The sequence below is a fragment of the Diplodia seriata genome (assembly GCF_021436955.1).
Source record: "Diplodia seriata strain FDS-637 chromosome Unknown scaffold_2, whole genome shotgun sequence".
Classification (NCBI taxonomy): domain Eukaryota; kingdom Fungi; phylum Ascomycota; class Dothideomycetes; order Botryosphaeriales; family Botryosphaeriaceae; genus Diplodia; species Diplodia seriata.
Window position 1 is genome coordinate 4,476,570 of NW_027117309.1, and position 20,698 is coordinate 4,497,267.

Sequence of the window (20,698 nt, forward strand, 5' to 3'; positions counted from 1 at the left end):
AACCGGCCGCCGGCGGTACGTACAGGTGGAGAAACCCCATAAACGGCGGTCCTGATCAATGCAAAAGTTCCGGAAGGGCGCGGGAAACGTTCCAATCAGTGCAGTCGGAAGGAATTGAGGATGCGGGCGGCGGGCGGCGGGCCCTCATTTTGCATGCCGAGACTCGTATGGGTCCGGAGATGATGGGCGTGTGTAAAGAAAAAAAAAAGTTTGATTAGATTGTTGATGAAGTAGGGCGGTACGGGTAGGATCTCTCTTTTTTTTTCTTGGTAGAACTGTAGACGATCAGAAAACCACACACGAACCGGAACACCCATGCGGGTCGGCTGCGGGCGAAAATGCAAGCCACGCACTTGGCAAAAGCAAGTAGCGTGCGGGGAAAAAACGAAGTAACAGTGGTTATCGTTCCGCTACCTAATAAGGAGGGGAAGCAGAGAACAACGAGAAGAGTTCAGTATTGATGATAGAAAAAAGGGTTCGTCTTATTCAGACATGTACGGAAACGAAAAATGAAGGCTCGCTATTTGCCAAAAAAGGGTATATGTCTCAAAACGCCAATTCCTGCCGCTTGCCAGCGAAAGAAAAGAGAAATAGACAAGAAACGAAAGGGTAAAACAAAAAAAATGCCGCAAAGGCTAGGCTGATGCACCTCAGCAATGGAAGCGCTATGAAAACCATGTCTTTCCCCTCCTCCTCCCCCCCACTCCTGCATCACGAAAGCCCCCCGCCCTTTCCATTCGAACGCCTCTTCAGCCTCGCGGAGGCGGTTCATACACCATCGGGCTTGGCCGTTCGTACGTCGCGCCGCTGGACGGTCCGGCCCATCTATTGGCCTGCTCCTCTCTATCCCGCATCTCGCGCTCGTTCTGGATCGTCGAGCAGCAGCAACAGCAGCAAGCCTTCACAAAGTCGGACGGCAGCGAGCCTTGCAGCTCGTACTGGTGTCGGAGACGGGTTCTGTGGATGAGGGGAAAGAGGCCTGTGGAGTAGTAGCCGCATTAGCAATTGTTCGCTCGTCTTGGCTGATGCATGTGATGACAGCGCGAGGAGGCTAGACCGATCCAGAACAGTCTGTTCCGGGAAAGAGAAGGGGGGGATACATACCGCACAAACCGCAGAACGTGGCCATGGCCATGAGACTGCACTGCGTGTTGGCCCAGCTCCAGCCCAGCATCTCGGTCGGGTCCTTCTTCTCGCTCTTCAAGCCCAGCCGGTAGCTCGTCTTGCCGTAGACCACGCACGGACAAAAGACTCCGGTCATGCAGGTCGCAACATCACCGCTGCACTCGCAGATTGAGTGCTTCCACTGACGCTTCGAGCCAGTTGCCTCGAGGTCCATGTTCGGGTGGGCAATCTGCCCCGGCTTATGCTCCGCCGTCAGCATCCCGTTGGGGCCGCTGGGATTGTCCGGCGCAAAGATGGGCGGCCGCGACGATGGAACGTTCGAGTGCGGGCTGTACGGCTGCGTGGGAGAGGTGGGCGAGATTGGCGATACGGGGACATTGTCGGCACCCCTGCTGTCGTCCCTCTCCGTTTTGATGGGGATGGGGCCGGGCGATGCCGGCGGCGGAGGCTGGGCGTCGTAGCCGTGGTGGAGCTGCTGCTGCGAATGGTCCGACTGCGCAACGCTCTGGGCGAGACTTTGCTGTCGCTGCCTCGGCGCAGCTATGCTCCCTCTCGGCGACGTGTCTACGACCGGGGCGAAAAAGGCAGGATGCGGTTCCTGCGGCATCGGCCTGGCATATTCCTCGGGCACCCTTCCGTCGGGCCCCAGATCCTCCCCAATCTCCTTGGACAGCGGCCGCGACATGCGAGGCGCTGGTAGTTGTGGAGCGGCGGTGCTGATGGCCGACAGGTCGCCGAACTCGGTTGCGGGAGAATTCAGATTCGAAGCATGTATCGAGTCCGGCGAGTGCGGCATGGCGGGCTCGGTCGGGTGGCGTGCGTGGGCATAATGGTGGAAATGCGGCTGCTGGACCTCAATCGGGGTTTGTGCGAAGGAGAAGCGACTCGACTGGGGTGGCGATTGGGCACGCGGGCGAGCTTGAGCTTGCGACGGCTGCGGGGGCGGAGATGGAGGGGCGGGATCCAGCTGGTGGATGGGCAGTCGTTCGGCGTCGGTCAAGGGTATCTGCCACGAGAAGCGCGGATTTGACGGCTGGCGAGGTTGCGCAAGGTGCTGCTGGTGCTGGTTGTGCTGGTGCTGCTGGTGTTGCGGTTGCTGGTGGTGCGGGTGCGCCTGCGCGTGGTGCTGGGGTTGGTAGTAGTAGTAGGGCTCGGCAGGCTCGGGGGGCTGCTGCGAGGGCTGCGCGTGGGAGTACTGGTGGCGAGGATCCATGGCTTGGGTGAGGACGACGGCAAGCCCAGCATGCGACGAGGTTATGTTGGAGATGGCAGCGAGTCGACAGGCTACGGCAATGACGTGAGCGCACACGAGTCCCAGAGCTGGCCGACAGCTACGGCTCGGGCAGTAGTCAGCATCAGCACTAGATCGGCGGAAGATTTGAGAAATATAGCAGGTGTCGCACGCGCGCAAGAATAGCTCGGGCAAGCTCTGGGCGCCGGGCAGACATCAGGCTGCTCCCTGCCGTGCCAGCCGTGGAGCGCGAGTCTGCCTGGCGCCGCGATTGGCCTGCACGACATCGAAGCGTGGGGCTGGCCGAGCTTTGGGTCGCGTTGCAGAGGCGGGTGGCAGCGAGCCGCGAGTGGCTGCTGGGTGACGAGAGGACGACGCGGGGCGCAGCAACACGCCCGCTCGGGCAACGATCGCCCGCCCGGCGCTTAACGCCTCGCCGCCGCCATGTAAGGAACACCAAGCCGCACCTCAGCACTATGGGGCCACCGCCGCCTGACGCAGCCCACACTCGCCCTCGAACCGCGGCCCTCCACGCCTCGCCACTCCCGCCTTCCGCGACTCCACCGGCGCCGGCCTCGACCCTCGACCCTCGACATCCCCAGCCTGCCGAGTCAGGCCGCCTGCAGCCGCGAATCCAGGAACAGGCACGCGGCTCCACACCAGCGAGAAATGAAGATCCACTATCAATTCTCCCACCCGCTCTCTTTTGGTGAGATGCCTATGTCGCTGATGATGCTGGAACAATCATAATATCCCCCAGACCTGGTATCCACATCCATCAATGACACCCCTTACCGGTCCCTCTCGGCCCGGCTCTCCTCCTCCACCGTCTTGAGCGGCGCCGCGTGCTCCTTCTTGACCCACTCCCAGTAGCTCTGCCAAGCCTTGTGGTTGGGATCCTCGACGCTGCCGCCCTCGACGCTGCCGACGTTGAGGCTCTTGTTGATGTCGATCGAAACCTTAATCACGCCCTTGGCGCTCTTCTCGATCTTCTCGATCTCCTGCTTCACTGCGTTCTCCTTGGCCTTGGTTGAGATGACCGCCTTGAAGTGCTCCGAGATCGTGGTCAGTCGCTGCTTTGTCTCGTCCGGTGCCAGGTGCACCAGCTTGGTGAGCATGAGGTTGCACAGCGTGCGCACGTCGTGCTCGTCCGTGATGCCCGCAATGATGCGCTCGAAGAAGTCGGCGAGGTTGAGTCGCGCGACCGCCGTCTCCAGCAGCGTGTACAGCGTCTCGTACGCGCTCTTGCGCACCTCGAGACCGTCGTCGACCTTGTGCTTGAAAGGTCCCATCTGCACTTCGCGGATCAGCTCCGGCTTGACCTGCGTCTGGCTCATCACCAGAGGCAGGAGCTCCGTCAGATGTGGCAGCACCAGCTCCGGCTTGTTGTGCACAGCCGAGCTCATCGTCGTCAACGCCAGCCGCTGGTTGTCCAGGTCCGTTTCCTGAAGCATCGCCGCCAGCATCGGGATGACAATCGGCCGCAGGAAGTCGTCGTACGTCTCGTCCGTATCGGCGAAGGTGTAGCGCAGAGCCGAGATAACCATAGCTCTGGCAGTGGCATCGGCTTCTCCCAAGAATTTCTTTCGAGTGGCGTTAGCATGTCTAGACATCTGGTTGCAATGAGTGATTACCTGGAGCTGGGGCAGGAATGTCTTGGGTTCAATGATAGTAAGCCTTCCAATGCACTCAGCGCCAACGGCTCGGTTGTCCTCCTGCTGAGATGCCTTGAGGATGTGCTGCCATAGATCCTGCGCGAAGGGAAGCAGATCGGCATCCGCGCTGCGGTACTGAAGGATCTCCCTGATCGAGTGCAGCAAGAGATACGTCTTGGCGTCCGGTTGGTTCAAGGTGGAGATGATGAACGGGAGGTACGTCTTCACGTTCGAAGAACCTGCCCTGCCAAGTGCGACTGCTGCCGCCAGCGGTACCTGGCCACCATCTTTGAAACGAGCAACGAACAACTTCGGGTCGAGGGGTGACTCTTGTCCCAGACGCAGACCACCTTCGCCCAGAACCGCCAAAGCCAAGCACTTGCGCTTCTCATCCGCTGCAGTCTGCAGTTCCTGCACAAAGTCTTCCAACTTCACGTCGATACCTGACTTGCTGTAAACAAGAAGGGTGCCTATCACCTTGCCAATGAGATCGGGGTTGCCCGCAATACCAACATCGCGGAGCAGCGACTTCATCAGAGCACCACCAGCACTCTTTTCAGCAACAGCCCTTACCAATGCCAGAAGAGCGTCAAGAGCACTGCCGGTAATCGTCGAGGTGACGACCTCCTTAAGCGCGTCGACGAGCTGATCGTTGACAACGTTGCTCGGGTCGTTGGACACGAACGTCGCGAGGATAATTAGAGCCGGACCCATCAGATGCAGATCGGTATTCTTGATCGGAGGCAGCAGCATCTCTTCAATCTCCTTCGTAGTCTTGGCGTCCAAGTGAGCACGAGTGACGGGGTTAATGACGATGGTTCTGAGAGCGATCAAGCTAGAGCCACGCAGAGAGCGACTAGCCTTGCGCAGCTGTGCACCGAGCTCCAGAGCGACCTCTTGAATCCATTCAGGTGAGAATTCCGCGCTGTTCTGCGCAAGACCAGTCGCGATCTCAATGGCGCGTACTGAAGCAAGACGGGTCGTCTCCTGTTTAAGACGTTGACCAAGGAGCTCAATACCAGCCTTCTTCTTATCTTGCGAGAGGAAGTCTTCTGTGCCGGAGCTACGGCCGATGAGAAGACCGAGGACGTGGATGGCACGGCGACGAGCTTCAACATCGGCATCGTTTGCAGAGATGCGGTTGACTAGGATGTCAAAGAGCTGTTCCAGATAAGGCTTGTTCTCGGCAGCGCCAGCCGAAGCCCGTGGAGGAGTGAATGCTTTGATGAAGCCTTCAACGCTCGCCAAAGCCTCCGCAGAAACCTTGCTGTAGCGTTCCTTGGCCGCCGTATCCAGGGCCGGAACAATCTTCGGAAGATAGGGTTGCAGCAATGCGGGTGCATGCGTCTCGGCGATGGCGTGGAGCAACACGAGAGCTTCGATGCGCAGTGTGTTCCCAGTAGCCGACGACGCGGATGAGCCGCCAGTGGAGGAGTTGGTGACCTTGGAGGCTTCGACCAGAGGATCGACAATCTGGTCCAGGTAATCCGAAAGTCCACCGCCCTCCGTGATGACAATTTCCTTCAACAGACTAATAATGGCCTGCTTCGTAGGCAGCGTTCCAGTCTTGAGCAGGGGAAGCGCACCCTTGACGATGTCAGGTACCATCGCGGCAAGGCTCTCTTGAGGGCCAGAGAGCGGCTGGCTGTCACCGTTTGCAGATGCGATACCAGCGTACAGAGAAGCGTTAGTGTGCAGGTCGAACATGCTGGCATCGCTGCCAACCCGCCTCCTCTTACGCGACGGTGGAGGACCCATGAGGCCGAGGTTCGAAGCTTCCCTGTTGGCACGAGCGGTAGACAGGACTTCAGGCTTGGACTGTTGCACAAGACTCGAGAGCGTAGCGAGAACTTCTAGGCGAACACTCTCCTCGCGCTCCTTGAACCGGGGAATAAGGGCCGGTGCCACACGTTCGTAGAGAGTACCATCCTCCAGCAAATCGCCCTGGCTACGGGTGACAATGACGGTGTGAAGCACCTTTGCGGCACAACGGCGGACCTTCCAGCTCGCGTCGTCCTCATCATCAAATTGTGCCTCCTCTTCGAAGTCTTCATCATCAAGTCCCTCCGCATCCTCTTCCTCGTCATCCATGTCCTCGTCATCGTCCGTCGCAAGGTTAGGGTCGTACTTCAGGAAGCGAGTGCCAGCTTCAATACCCTCGTCAGTAAAGACGCGCATTTCTTGCGAGCACGAGCCTAGGAAGCTCTCGAGTGCCACCAAAGCAGCCTCGCGGACCTCGTCAGCTTCGAGGTCGCGCTCTTCCTCGCCATCCCAAGCTTCCAGCTCCTCATCCAGCTCGCTCTGGCTTACTGCACTCAACACGAACGGTGCGAGCGTCTTCAGGTAGGGGCCGAACTTCTTCGGGACGGAGCGTGCCATTGCGCCCAGGACGTTGATGTAGACCTTCCTCTTCGCTCTGGTGATGTGAGCGTCCCTCATGCTCTCAATGATGCCGGAGACGAGGTTGCTGAGGGTCTGCTCGGAAAAGTAGATGGCCAGGGTCGAGACAGCGGTGACGGCCTTCTTCTTCAGGACGGGACCAGCGCGGTCGCTCTGGATGATCTTCATGACCGTGTGTTGTAGCGCGACGAGCTCGGGTTCCTGCAGCATGGGACCAAAGCAGCGAGCCACCTCAATGAGAACATCGATGGCGGTGCTGTCGGTACCCTTAGCAATATCATCTTCCAACAGACTCTTCGGTACAGACGGGAGACCCTGCTTGCCGGGGGGGACCACATTGAAACCCACCAGGCGCGGGATAAGTACCTTGCTAACAGAGGTGTAAGCACCAACAACGTATTGGTTGCGCGGGATGCCGGCGACGGGCTTGGGAAGCGAAACGACTATGTTGCGCAGGGCGAGCGCGGGGATGGAGTTGTCGACGGTGTTGGTGGTGGAGACCTGCGAAACGCGGTCGATCAGTGGCGAGATGATGGTCTCGGGCACCTTTGCCACAAACGGCCCCAGGCACTTGACGGTCTGGTTCTGCACCTCGGCGCTGGTGTCATTCAGAGTGTGGAGGAAGCCGTCGATGAGCTTGGCGGCGGTGGTGTAATCGTGCTGCAAGAAGCCCGGATGGCCGGACTGCATCATGGCCTGCAGATCGTTCAGCGCCATGTACCGCAGGTCGGGATCTTGGTCGTAGAGCTTGTTGAGCAGGCGGCCCACGTCCTGAGCGGACGGGATCCGGCCGTCGTACGCCGAGCTCATGCTGAGAGGTGTGGGATTGACAACAGGGTAGGTGTGTGTGTGGTGGCTAAGAGGTCGAGCTTTGAGTGCGCCGTTCGGAGGTAATGCAGGAGTGCGTCACGCGCAGGGTCTACAGCGAATCAAGCGTCAGCGCGTCGGTGTTCAAGCGAGCCAGCTCTCGCGTGGGGATTGTTTACAGGGCGGCGTGTGCTGCTGCTGGTGCAGCGATGCAGCAAAGAGGGTGCTGCGGGAGGTGGGGGCAGCAGCGAGAAGGTCTGCGGTTGCGGAGGGAAAAGGACCGTGGAGGGCGAGGCAGCAGTCGAGGGCGCAGCACTGGAGGATCGGCCAGCGCAGGCGTGCTCGACGTTGCGAAGGAATATTGGTGAAGGCTTGGGTGGAGGGGCCTGGCGGGCAGCCTGGAGGCGGCTTGGCGCGGGTGCCCGTAGCTCGGCCGCTAGCGCTGGCGTCGGCAGCCAGCGCAAGAATGACGGATGATGTCGATGTCGCCCTCGCCTCGCGATCCCAGCCATCCGCTTGTTCTTACAGCTTCCATCTGCCCATTGAGCTCCTCCCCAACTTCCATCCGCTCTCATCTCGTTCAATTGCTCCTCGCGCAGCTTCACAATGGTTCTCCCCAGCTCCACCGTCCTCCGCGCCGCTGCTCAGCAGCTCGCCCGTCCCGTCGCCCGCACCGGCCTCCGCAGCGCCGGCCGCCAACAGCCATGGCAACGCATCTCCCAATCTGTGTCGCGCCGCGCCTACAGCAGCTCACACGGTGGCCACGGCCACGGTGAGGCTAAGAGCGACCTTCCTTGGTATGTACTGCGGAATCGGAAGCCGATCGCGATGAAGAATTTTGCGTCGCATAAGCAATCCGTTCGCCCACAACTGGCCATTGCCCTTCAACGCTTCGGACCTTTCGGCTTCAATTAATCCCCCAATAAGCTAATTGTTCCGTAGGTTGATTGGTGCTGTTGCCTTCGGTGTCCCCGGTACCTGGTATATGCTCCAGCCCGGTGAGGCTCACCACAGTGGCCACCACGAGGAGCACGAGGAGAAGCACGAGGAGCCCAAGGAGGAGGAGGCGCCTAAGGAGGAGCCCAAGGAGGAGGAGCCCAAGGAGGAGCCGAAGGAGGAGTCCAAGGACGAATCTAAGGATGAGTCCAAGGATGAGTCCAAGGAGAATTCCAAGGACGAATCCAAGGAGGAATCCAAGGACGACTCCAAGGACGAATCCAAGGAGCAGCCCAAGGAAGAGAAGCCCAAGGAGGATTCAGAGGGACCTCGCTTCAAGGGCGCATCCAGTGCCGGTGATGACAAAAAGGCTCCGGACACCCGCTCCTCGCAGGATGATGCCAAGGAGGGGGCCTCAAAGAAGCGCATTGACAGCGACTACCGCACGGAACTTGGTGCTGGCGACTCAAAAGCTGATGCCCCAGGCTCCGCTAAAGATCAGGTATGATGACGCCAAAATCTTCCTACAGGGTGAACATGTACGCTAACTCTGACCAGCCCGCTGCTAGCAAGGAGGCTCTGAGCCAGAACCAGATGTCTGGCAAGCAGCAGGGTCTCTCTAACACCGATACCAGGCACAGCACCGACATCGACAAGGATCCTTCCAAGAGCAAGAAGTCCGAGGGCGGTGTTGACACCGCCAAGTCCAAGGGCACCATCGACCCCAAGAGGCCTGCTGTATGAGATTTCTGGATTTCAATTCCCCTGACTATCCGCATGTTACCGGAACCGATGCGCTGACAACTCTATCCAATTCCAAGGACGAGGACGAGAAGAGCGAGAGCTCTTAAAGCATTGCAGCGTTTGCATTGTTCTTTTCATGCGTTGATATACTCGGCGTATCGCAAACCGAGCTTTGCGACAACAGCGGCAGGTACGGGAAGTTTTAATTGTGTACATTTCGTTTGGGCGTGGATACAAAAGCTCTGCCTTGAGTAATCTATGCGGACATAGTCATCTCAGTTGATAACTCTCCGCGGCGTAGCTGTCTTGCGTGATCATCTATATTTATTTGGCCGGTGACTGAGAGGGGTCACCGGGTTACTCGGACACACCTCATCAGTACGAGGGATGACCTTCGCCGCAAGCCACCATTTGACGATGACTCTCAAGCCCAAGGCTGCGATGAGGCATTCACGCGTTGCTTCCCGCCAATGTTCCGCTCCTTCATGGCGGAACCACGAGCCGCAAGTGTTAGTGCTTACTCCAGCCTCCTGCTGCCTAGAGCCTCAACACTGGGGATTACCAGCATCCAACGGGCAGCCGCATCTCTTCCGTGTCCGTGCCACGATCTACTACGGCACAGGCCAAGGGTTTTCTTCGCCGCAGGCAAACATGGCATGTAGGCAGAACGGGCACGATCCAGCATCCTTCCCAAGCCAAGGTCTTGTCGCGCATGCATCCATGATTACTACTGCGCCGTTCTCCCACATCATCGCAAGGCAGCAAAGACACAACCGTCAATCAGCCCCCAAAAGGAGGAAAAGGACCTAACAGAGAACGGAGGAGCGGAGCGGGGCGTGCCAGGGATGTACGTAGGTAGGTAGGGGTCGAGATTCCGCCGCGACATCGGCGGCGGCGAGCGAGCGAGCGGCCCCCAAAATAACGCCCAGGTTCGGATAGGTGAGCCGCCGCCGCCAAAAACGAAATGATCCCCACCCTTCCTGCACCCCACCACACACCACTCCACCCTGGACTGTCGATCGCCGGCGCGCGCAAGGCTGAAAAATTGGAGGGGGCCAGATAAGAAAAGAAAATAGAAGTCCTCCCCCTCGTCGCCTTGTCGTCGGAGAAGGATCGGGTCGCTCGACGACGACGACGGCGGACGGCCATTATTGCCCTGCACCACACTCATCGTTTCGATTGGTCTCCCCGGTCAAGCGGATGATGGATGGGGCGATGGGATGATGACAATAACAAATCCAAATTCCCTTCCCCCACCCACGCAGCACCCATTTTCGCATTCGTCATCATCCAGCGTCTCGGCTGGTCTTCCGAGAAAAAGACGGGAAGGGGGGAAGAAAGCAGTTCTCGCATCATCCCGTCATCGCCATCCTGCTTTTCTCCGCTTTCCCCGCCGCTACACTAGCATCAGCAGCGGCGGCGAAAGGGAATAATGACAGAGGCCGCGAGGCCGCGAGGCACGCAAAAAAAAGCCGCCCGCCTGCTCCCGGCCGCACACACACACCCGCCCGGCCCGGGGCGGCTACGCTGGAAGGGCAGATGGATTCATCATCACTCACTCACTCACTCTTGCCTCAGCCACCACTTCTTGCGTCGTCCTCTCGGTTCCGCGAACCAAAGAAAGAAAAAATACAGCCCTGCTAGTGTAATGTGTCACAAACAGTCACTCACTACTCAGGGCGGGAAGCAGTCAGTAGTGCCAGTTCATTCGCTGGCAAGCCTCGGACCAAAGAAAGCAGGATAAAAACGCGCTAGCGACGCGCGATCACATGCGCAGTTGTAGTCAACGAGAATTGGGGGCAGGCAAGGCACCGACGCCAATTCGCCTGCCGTTTCGGGGTTAGCGGACGACTTGTGCGGGGGCCGCGCAGGCATCCACATTTTTATTCCCCCCAATGATGGTGCTTTCGTGTGGTCTCTGCTCGCCCGTACGTGTGGCGATATGCGCAGCTGCCGTGCTTTGCTGTCTTTGTTGCCGGCCGTGCAGAAGAAGAAGAAGAAGAAGAAGGAGAAGGAAAGCCGTGCATGAGTAGTGAGTCATTGTTTGTACATGCATACGGCGGTTCGCATGCACGGCTATCGCTGATCGGGTTTGGGTGGTGTCGGGTGGTTGATGGTCGTCGGGTCGTCGGGTCGGTGGGTGGCACTACGGCTGCCAGTGCACCGCCGCACCACACTACACACACATCCGACCTACCCCGACCCCTACCCCCCCGTGCAACGGGACCGACGGACGTCGACGGCAAGTACCTGTAGGCAGCAACAACACGCACCCAGAGCAGACAGGTCTCGACTCGCCCACCAGCCTCGGTAAGAAAATCCACTCTTTTTCTGACATACGACGGGACGAAAATGGTCTGGAAATGTGTCTTCCTCTCGTCTGCCTCAGCCCCCCCGGCTCATGCCGTCCCCCACCATCACGAGATGGCGCCGTTTGTGGGGGGGTAGGTGGTGGTTCCTTGTTTTCCCTTTTCCGGCGGCACGCGTTTGTGGCCTGAGGCCGTACGAGGCTTTGGCGTGATGAGAGGTGGGATGACAACTGGTCTGATGGGGCGGGATGCGTTGGGGATGATGATGATGATGATGATGATGATGGCCGGGCGTGCGCATGCTCTAGAACGACGATGCCAGGCTTGTCATCGTCGTGTGTGCTGTGTGCTTTGTGTTCGGTTTACATTCGTTGACGGGGTTGGCTTGCGCTGATTCGTCGCGGTGACGAGGGGTGGTGGGTGTGTTCGTATCTGTGATGTGAGAGAGAGTAAGCTCTGCATTTTCCTCAGATGACGGAACGGCAGATGGCGGTACGATGGTATGAGATGAATAGATATTCAGTTACAACAGTCTAGGTTTACGGAGGAGCGATCTAGCATCAGACAAGCCAATTCGTTCTTTCGTATCATGGTCATGAGAAGGGGTTGAGAGAAAGAGAAGAAAAAAAAGAGGGAAAGTCATGTCCATCGTACAAGAGAGGAGATGGAAGCGAAAAGTTAAAAACAAGCAGAACTTGTGGAAAATGGTGAGAAGAATAAAAGCGTGATCCCCCTTTCCTCCGTGGTAGTTGATCCATCGGGAGATTGACCGTCCATTCGCTCATCCGAACAACGCCGTGCTATGCAATCTTAGGTGCCGTGATTTCCTTGCCCAATGAAACAATATCCGATCCCAGATGATGTAGAACGCAGAACACCGAAAGTGAAGACAAGAAACGGGAAGAGTGGAAAGGAGAAACTTAGACCATGGTCGGCACGCTTTGCCCTCTGCTGAGGGCCTCCACCGCCGCTTCCAGCTTCTTGAGCCTGTTATCCTTCTCCTCGTTCTCGCGACGGAGTCGCCTGATCTCCTCTCTCAGGTCATCCTCGTCCGTCTCACCACCGCCCCCACCAATACCACCTCCACCATCCGCGCCAGACGTCCTCCTCTTCTTACTCGGCGACGGGCCGACACGCCTCTCGCCAACGGCACCGCCGTAAACGTCATCGGCCTCAGCGTCGGGGCTGAGGCCGGCCTCGCTAGCGCCATCATCCTCGGGCTTCGACAGGCCGCCCGCACCACCGCCCAGCAGAGCGGTGGGGGACGAGGCGGCTTCGGAATTACTGGCGCGGCGGTGGACGCGGCGGATGTGCTCGGCCAGGTTCTCTTTGCGAGTGAAGCCCTGGCCCATGCTGCGTTTGCAGTCCTGGTGCGGGCAGAACAGCGCCTTCTTGGTGCCACCGTGCATCTTGTGCACCTCGCGCTCGTGGCGCAGCAGGCCGCCCGAGTAGGTGAAGCCCTGGAGCTTCTCGCAGCCCTTGTGGCGGCAGACGTACGGGCGGTCGTGCTTGTCCATGTGCTTGCTGCAGGGAGGGTTAGCGTCGGGTTTTGCATTCAAAACACACGTGAGGCAGGTTGGTGCTGGGCGGGGGGGAACAGGTGGGGAAGAAGAAGAAGAAGAGGGGCAAGTCTCACCTCCACTCGCACTTTCGTTCGAAGATGATACCGTGGCAGTCGGAGGAAAAGTTGCAGACCATCTTGCCCTCGGCATTCCGGGGCGGGTCCTCGGTGCGTTTGTGCGAATACTTGCCGCGCGGCGTGTAGCCGTCGTAGCGGTCCTGCTCCTCGGAAGACTCGCGGAGGGGAAGCTGAGGGGTGGCGGACTGCACGGGATGGGCGGCGAGCGAGACGTCGGACAGCTTCCGCTTCCGCGGGTTGGCGGCGGTCGAGGTTGCGGCAGGCGACATCTGGGCGGCGGCGACGTCCTCGTTCATGGAGACGGGGCTGACGGGGCCAGAAGCCTTGGAAAGGTCGGGCATCACCTGCGGGACGTGGGCGATGGCAGCATCCATGGGGGAAGCGTAGACAGATGGAAACGAGGCAGCGGCGCGGCGTGGCGAGAGGGCCCGGCTCGATATATAGTCGTTGGCAGGCGATGCAGGCGCTTGCGCTTGGGCAGGCTGCAGCGCGGTGTGGGAGGTGAAATCCTCGATGCGGAACACGGGAACAGGCTGGGCCAGGCAGCGCTGGGCGGGTTGCTGGGGCGGGGGGAACCAGTGTCGGGGATGTTGGAGCGAAGTGGTGGTGGTGGTGCGGAGCTGGTGCGAAGTGGGCTCGAAGGTGGCAATGCCTGAATAATCAGGCGAATAAGGCCAGTCGCAGGCTTGAGCTTCGCAGGGCGACGCGTTGGGCGACAACGCGTTGGCATATAAATGGCCGGCGGCCGACGGCGGGCGCGGATCTGCACGGGCGGTCGGAGTCAGAAACAAGCTCAGTTGGCGGGCCACTCAGGCGGCCGGATGACTCACCAGCGTTGGAGCCTTGGGCGCGTTGATGGCGAGGATTGCGTCGGAGCTGTGGCTGAGCGGCAGCGGGGGCGCGCGCACTGCGATTTGGATTCCTGAAATCCCAGGCCGGCGCTTCCGCTCCGCCCGCGGTGCCGGCGCCTGGCTGCAGGTGCATCATCGGTTGCCCTCGCTCGCCCGCCTCGCCCGCCAAAGCCGTCGCAACCGCCTCGCGCCCGAACTGCAGATCTGCCAAGCGGCTCAACGTCAGCAAGCACCGCCCCGCGCAGAGGGCTGCCAGTGCCAGCACAGCGCGCGCTGGCCCGGCACGGTTGGAGGCCGGCCCAGCCAGTGCCAGTGCGCCTCAGGCACCAACGACGGCGAATGGAACGACCAACTCACACGCTCCCGCATCCGGTGCTTGCCACTCCCAACCAGCGTCGCGCAGGTGGCTGTCTAGCAGCACCGCCGCCCGCACGCGCGTGCGCCCGTTACCGTCGACCGCGTCGAAGCTGCCAGAAGGCGGCGGCGGCGAATTGTAATGCTGCCAATTCACGCCCCAGAGCACGGCCAGCGCCGGCTTGATCGTCCACGGCCAGGTCGTGCTCACCGGCCGCACGCTCCCCGGGAAGACCGAGAACCAGGTCGCGGCGGCCGCCTGCAGTCGCCGCTGGCGCCGCTGCCACCGCTCCGGCGTGCGGTCTGCCTGAAGCAGCAAAAAAAAGACGCCGCGTCTCAGGCGCCGCCGTGGCAGCTGCAGGCGGGCGATGGTGCCGAGGAGCTGGGCCAGGATGGGCATGACCTCATGGCCCAACTCTACTTCGACCTCACGGCTGAGGCTGCGCGTGCGTGTCAGGCCGGCCGAGCGTCTGGCGGAGCGAGGGGCTGCACTTACCGACGGTGCTTCTTGCGGTCGGCATGCTCGGAAGCGCACGAGCAGAGACGCATAATGCAGTGACTTGGCTGGCGACGCGCGGAGCGTTGCAGGCGCAGGCGCAGGCGCAGGCGGTCGACCGTCACCACACAATCGGCGGGGCTTGGCGGCGGGCGCTCTGGCATGGATATTAATAGAAGCCAGCAAACGAGGAAGCCGGCGTGGAGTGGATGCGAGCATGCGCGTCGGCAGTGGCGAGGCGGGCCATCTTAAGCTGAATCGCGTCTTCAGCCTCGCCGACGTGCTGCTCGCTGCAGCTGGGCGAGGTGCAGGCTCTCGCAGCCTGGGGCACACCGGTCAGGGCCGGGCTGGCTGTGATAGGCCTCTGCTCGGCGGCGCAGTCGAAACCCCCGGGGCCGTTTCGGTACATTGCCGTCCACCACCACTATACACAGCCCCTACGTGTAACCCGGACGCTCGCTCTCCAATCCGCTTGGCCCGCTATACCGCAGCCTGACATTCGCCTTCGGAGGCGCAGCCCCCAACTTCCCCTTCTGTTTCGCCTTGTCTGCCTGCGGCCCATTCTTCTATGTATCTGCTGAATCAAACACCTGGCCTGTGTCGCGATCGGCATCATGCAGCATCTTGGTTGCGAGACACCGGATACGTCACGTTGTGCCTTTCACTTGCACTAGTTAAACCGAACATTCGCTTCCATACTGGGGCGCGCCCGTCTACCTGGGTCGGCCTGGGCAACGATGCCTCGAGAACCAGTGGACGTCGGAACACTAGAGGCACAGCCCTCTGCGTTGCGTACCTTCTACCATTTCTGGGTTCACAGCCTGCCGTGGCATGTCGTCGAGGGCTGGCCACCGCCGTTTTGCCTTCAGAAACACTCCAGCTTGTTCCTTGGCCGTTCTGGATCACCACTTAAACATACGCGGATGCATCGATAGCGTGTTTCTGTTTTAACGTAGAGCTTGAACGCCTAGCGTTAGGCGAGCAGAGATAACCAAGAGTACACGTGTATCTGAACACTGTACAAAGTGAGGACCCTTGCACGCCCTCGCATTGCTAAAGAGCCGTCTGCAGCTTTGAACAGCTTAGCCATGTGGCGGTTCTTTGACATGCATCTCCAAGCTCTTCTCTTCCAATGCCATACTAGATTGGAAGGCTTTCATCGTTAAAGATAAATTCGAAAACGACGACAAAGGTCCTCTCGCGAGCCAATGCTCAGCTGTAGGACACCAATTCTCATTTCCATTTCTCATTCATCCGGCCTCTTTTCTCCATCCGGTGTACCGTCGGAATGATATGATTTCATCTTGATTTCCTTGAGTGTATCGTACTTTCCCGAAGTGAAGCGCGGCCACTTGAAGCCTTTCCCACACGGCAGTTGCGTCATGAGTCCGCAACTTTTGTTCGTGACATCTTACATCTGACTTTCCGCCTCGACAACCTATACACCGACAAACTTTGAGCTCAATTCTCCGGATTCGCCACTCTTTCTGGCTGTGCCGTGAGGCTGCAGCGATACAACCGCCTTGCAGACACTTTCCGCTGGTCTGTGATCTCCTCACCTTCACCTCGTCCTAACAACAAAGACTCAGCACGGGCGAGCACCACAGTAGAACCTTCCCTTCCCTTCAGTCTACTTCAGACCGCTTCTTCGGCGTCCACAAACTCAGATCCACGTCACAGCCGACTCATTCTCCGGACAAACCCACCAAAGAAGCCCCCCCGCAGCCTTCCCCCACCATCATCCAGTCCAGCCCGCCACACCGTAAGCCCACCGCCCACCAGCGGTGAGATCGAACACCCACCCACCCTCCTCACAGCACGGCAAGTAAGAAAACCCAAGACAATGACCGCGACCAACAGCGCCAGCACCACCAACAGCGGCAACAGCAGCAGCAGCAGCAACAGCGACCCCATCTCACCCCCCACCAACCTTCCCAACGTCAACAACACCACCACCACCACCCCCCCAACCGCCCCCCTCGCCGCCGCCTCCGCCCGCGCCTCCAAACGCACCATCAACCTCCTCCACATCCGCCTGCGCGACGCCACCCGCACCATCGCCGCCATGCAGCGCGAGCGCGATGCCGCCGCCGCGCAGATAGACTCCCTGCGCAAGCGCAAGCGCCAGCTCGACCACGACATCGGCCCCGCAACACGGAAAAAGAAGGCGTTAGAGCAGGAGCTGGAGGAGGCAAGGACGGATGCCGCTGTGGCGAAGGTCGTGGGTGTGTTTTTGGAGTGGGGGGACCCGCTGGGGTTGTTGGGGATGGTGGTGGGGAGGTTTGGGGGGAGGTTGGTGATGCCGCAGCCGGCGGTGGAGGGGGAGATGGAGGTGGTTGCTGGGGGAGAGGGGGAGGGTGCTGGGGCTGGCGGAGGCGACGGTGGGGGAGAGGGGGGTGCGGAGGGGGGTGTGGGGGACCGTGGAGGGCGCCTGCCTGTGGTCGGCGAAGAGGCACCGAAGCAAGGCTTCGACGGGCTGCTCAGCCCTCCCGGGGCGCAATCGGTGGCTGTGGAAAAGGTGGCGGCCGTGAAGATGGAAGAGGTCGAGGGGGCAGAGGCGATCAAGAGAGAGGAGCAGCAGGATGGAGAGGGAAGTGGAAGTGGTCCTATTACTGACCTGGAGGTCGATAGTTTGGTGGAAAGGGGCGAGGATCTGGAATGGGCCGAATGGCTGTTTGTTGGAGCAAGCACCGACGATGGAGGCGGCACCGATATGAAGCTTGAGGGCGTTCTTGATGTGAAGCCCGCATCTGCATGAACTGACGGATCGGCACTGAAGGGGAGTGGAGCCCCATTACATCTGAATATTCTCGGTATGGTGGTCGAAAAAAGACGTCAAAGGGTGATATGGGGTTGATTTTGGCACACCAAGCGTGCGGAGTTACGGTGGTATCAAAAAATGACTTTGACTATGGACGGTTGGGTTTGGCGACAGGCGTTGTGGTCTGATTTGGCACATGATTTTGTAGACAAATTGGAATTGATATGAAAGATCCTCAAACCTCGACAACTCTATAAGTACCTTCTGTGTAGACCTTATTTGACGGTCATGCCAACGGCGCCTATTATAACTGATCAAGATGATTGGGAGTGAATGCAATGAGTGGAAATAAACTCGTTATTATCTCCATCACCACTGCATATTTGTGGGCAGTATCAAGCTTTAGAGACACAGTGCAATTTTATGTACAAGGTGAGTTGGCCAGGTGAGGTGGCGAAAGTTGGCATCACCTGGCGGGTGTCACGCTCGTCGCCGACCCTCCGTTAACACCCGCGTTGGCTACAAGCATTGACCACCTATCTGGGCTACAAACACCAGGCCAAAACTTCAGGTCACCCCTCTTTCTCTACCTAACCAGTGCCTCCGTCACCCAGACCAACCAAGCCCCGTTCGACTATGCGTCGCCACCACTGCAACATCTGAAGTCAAACAACTTCGCAGCAGATCGAACACATTCACATCGAGACCCGGTCACCCTTCCAGTGAAGCCATGGGAAAGTGTCTGGAGAAAATCATGCGCCGCTTCAACAACCTTGTCGTATGTCAACCTTCAAGCCTCACTTTCATGAACCGACATACGTAGCTAACGCAACCCTTTCAAACACAGGTCAGCGAGAACACATATGCACAGCGGAAACGAACCCTTGAAACGCCGGGTGCCAACATCAAAGAGTACCTGGCAAAGATGGACATGACAAAGCAGGAGCTCTTGACCGAAGCATTCGTAAGTTTGCTCTCACTGTCCCCGACCGAGCTCCGAGTGACAAAAAGCATAGGCATACGACTTCGACGACGCGCAGATCCGGACCGCCATCATCAAGGTGAACTCGACCGCGGTCAAGATGACGCAGGTGCCGGACACAATCTATCCCTGGTTCTGGACGTCCAAGCGCGACAAGTTCGAGAAGATGCGGAAGACGCACGTCGAGGCGTGCAGAAGCTTCCACGAGAAGAAGAAGCAGACGGCGCAGGAGACAAAGCAACGCTTGGACGCGATCAAGAAGGCCAAAGAGGAGTACGATGAGGCGGTATGCATGAGGGAGAACATGGCGCGGGTCAGGGACGAGCTTCGCGGTGCGCACGCCGGCACTTTCCTGCTGCACGATGCCACGCGCATGGCCGACGAGGCGCGCAACATGGTCCAAGCTGCGGTGAAGAAGCTCGAGGAAGCGGAGAAGACGCACAACGAGCACGAGGAAGATGATCGGCGCCAGGAGACGGAGCTGTATGTCTCGCGGGCGGAGGAGCTTGAGCGCCTGCGCGCAGAAATCGAGAAGCTCAAGCGGGGCTGGATCGTGCACGTCAGGTTCGCCCTTTACCACCCCGAGGAAGGGATCGATGAGGCCCTGCAAGCTGGCAAGCCTCCCACCATGGCCCTGATTCAACGCCTTGCCCTGGATGACGATCCGTATGATCTGTGATCGTTTCCCGAGACAAGCTGGGGCAAGTGGTGGGTGCTCAAGGTCTCCGTAGCCCTGATAGGTAGTTAGCTCAACTTCCTGGTCATCAGTGAGAACTAAATGTGGATATGCACGCACGTGAAAGGTGAAGGGTCGGCGTCACCGGCCCATGACGGCGACGAGAGTGGCGGCTACATAATCCCACCCACACACGCTCGATCCTCGCCACTCTTCCTCCTCCAACATCCTCCAGCTCCGCCTACTTCGTCGCGTCTGCACCACCCCGCAGCCTCAACGTCACCTCGACCAAGTCCCATCGCCCTCCGATCTTCCGCCCATCATGAGCGACTCCAGACGCGTGGGTTCCTCCGCCCCTACTCCACTCCCGTCTTCACTGCTCACGATCACAGCGCACAGTGAGCACCACCTCACCCGGCCGCAACACCGTCGGAGCCACCCGACAACCGACGCGCGCACCTTCCGGTCCGAGTCCGAGTCGCCTCGGCACTCCCGCGTCTTCCAGGCGAGTAAGTCACCAGCGTCCTGCTCCACCCACCACGCCTCCCTGCAACCCCGACGTCCAAACCTGACCGCAGCCCAGCCCACCTATCCACCGGCTGCTCCCGGCAGTAGCCAACGCACCCAGCAGCAGCAGCAGCAGCGCCGGCCTGCCAACGGCAACCCACACAGCCACCGGCCTGCCCAGCGCCAGCAGCAGGAAGACGTCAAGATCAAGATCGAAGACACGCCCCGCACCAGCCCGGCACCGCCGCCCAACTCGCCGCGCAGCAGCAGCAGCAAAGCCGCCGCGGCCAAGCCGTCCGCTACCGCCGCTCTACTCAAGCGCAAGACGCCTCCCACCTCCGACGAAGCCCGTCGACCAGCCAAGACCAGGTCCACGTCTGTCACCAACGACAACGACAACAACAAGTCCGCGTCCGCATCCGCATCCGCGTCTGCGTCCATGTCCATCTCCTCTTCCTCACCCTCCTCCGCCAACAGCAACGCCAACGCCAACACCGCCGCCAACACCGCCGACCAGCCCCCTCCCCCTCCCCCTCCCACGACCGCCGACCCCCCACCCCCCCTCACCGCCACCACCCTCGCCACCCTCGAACTCACCCACCTAGCCCACCACACCACGCTCCTCTCCACCCTCTCCACCCACACCCCCCTCCTGCGCTTCCACCGCGCCGCCGCCCAGCGCTCCCGCTCCGCCGAGCGCGCCGCCCGCACGCAGGTCTCGCATCTCTTCATGCAATCCCAAGTCGTCGACGAGCGGGCCGCCGGGCACGGGCGGGTTGCCGCGGAAGCGGAGGCGGAAGAGGCGCGGGAACGAGCGGTGGTGGACGAGGCGCAGAGGGAGAAAAAGGAGGCGGAGAGGGAGTTGATGGCGATTGCGTTGGGGAGGATGTGGGCGAGGGTCGAGGGGTTGGGGGAGAGGGAGGCGGCGGAGGTGTGGGAGAGGGCGGGGGGGTATAGGGATGTTTTTTTGAGAGATGGGGTTGGGGCGGAGGGGGAGGGAGAGGGGGCGGTGGGACGGGAGGGAGAGGGGGAAGGTGGTGGTGGTGGTGGTGGGCAACAGCGGGTGGAGGAGGGGAGCTGAGGGTATGAGAGCGACTCGGGTGGGGGTGGTGGAGGTGGTGGGTTGGCTGCAACGTGGCTACGCTGCATTGGGTGGATGGACGAAAAAACTCAAGAGCGTGTTGCACGAAAGGAGAGGGCGGTACTGATATTGGGATCGGATTAT

The 20,698-nt window shown here is 59.9% G+C and overlaps 5 protein-coding genes across 5 annotated transcripts; 2 read left to right on the forward strand and 3 right to left on the reverse strand.

Annotated features, from left to right (window-relative positions):
* Positions 1 to 1,051: 1,051 nt before the first annotated feature.
* On the reverse strand, positions 1,052 to 2,643 carry SLS55_002714 (uncharacterized protein; the record flags this gene model as incomplete). Its single annotated transcript, XM_066774195.1, has 2 exons — positions 1,052 to 2,456; positions 2,639 to 2,643. The coding sequence occupies 2 exons, from the start codon at positions 2,641 to 2,643 to the stop codon at positions 1,052 to 1,054; spliced, it is 1,410 nt and encodes a 469-aa protein (XP_066636762.1).
* Positions 2,644 to 3,147: 504 nt separating this feature from the next.
* On the reverse strand, positions 3,148 to 7,221 carry SLS55_002715 (uncharacterized protein; the record flags this gene model as incomplete). Its single annotated transcript, XM_066774196.1, has 1 exon — positions 3,148 to 7,221. One exon carries the CDS (start codon positions 7,219 to 7,221, stop codon positions 3,148 to 3,150), a length of 4,074 nt encoding a protein of 1,357 aa, XP_066636763.1.
* A 603-nt stretch (positions 7,222 to 7,824) lies between these two features.
* SLS55_002716 (uncharacterized protein) lies at positions 7,825 to 8,898 on the forward strand (the record flags this gene model as incomplete). The annotated part of the gene is made up of 3 exons (XM_066774197.1): positions 7,825 to 8,015; positions 8,161 to 8,656; positions 8,713 to 8,898. The coding sequence occupies 3 exons, from the start codon at positions 7,825 to 7,827 to the stop codon at positions 8,896 to 8,898; spliced, it is 873 nt and encodes a 290-aa protein (XP_066636764.1).
* A 3,229-nt stretch (positions 8,899 to 12,127) lies between these two features.
* Positions 12,128 to 13,187, reverse strand: SLS55_002717 (uncharacterized protein; the record flags this gene model as incomplete). Its single annotated transcript, XM_066774198.1, has 2 exons — positions 12,128 to 12,731; positions 12,844 to 13,187. The coding sequence occupies 2 exons, from the start codon at positions 13,185 to 13,187 to the stop codon at positions 12,128 to 12,130; spliced, it is 948 nt and encodes a 315-aa protein (XP_066636765.1).
* A 3,425-nt stretch (positions 13,188 to 16,612) lies between these two features.
* On the forward strand, positions 16,613 to 18,969 carry SLS55_002718 (uncharacterized protein; the record flags this gene model as incomplete). The annotated part of the gene is made up of 3 exons (XM_066774199.1): positions 16,613 to 17,284; positions 18,156 to 18,272; positions 18,325 to 18,969. 3 exons carry the CDS (start codon positions 16,613 to 16,615, stop codon positions 18,967 to 18,969), a joined length of 1,434 nt encoding a protein of 477 aa, XP_066636766.1.
* Positions 18,970 to 20,698: the final 1,729 nt, after the last annotated feature.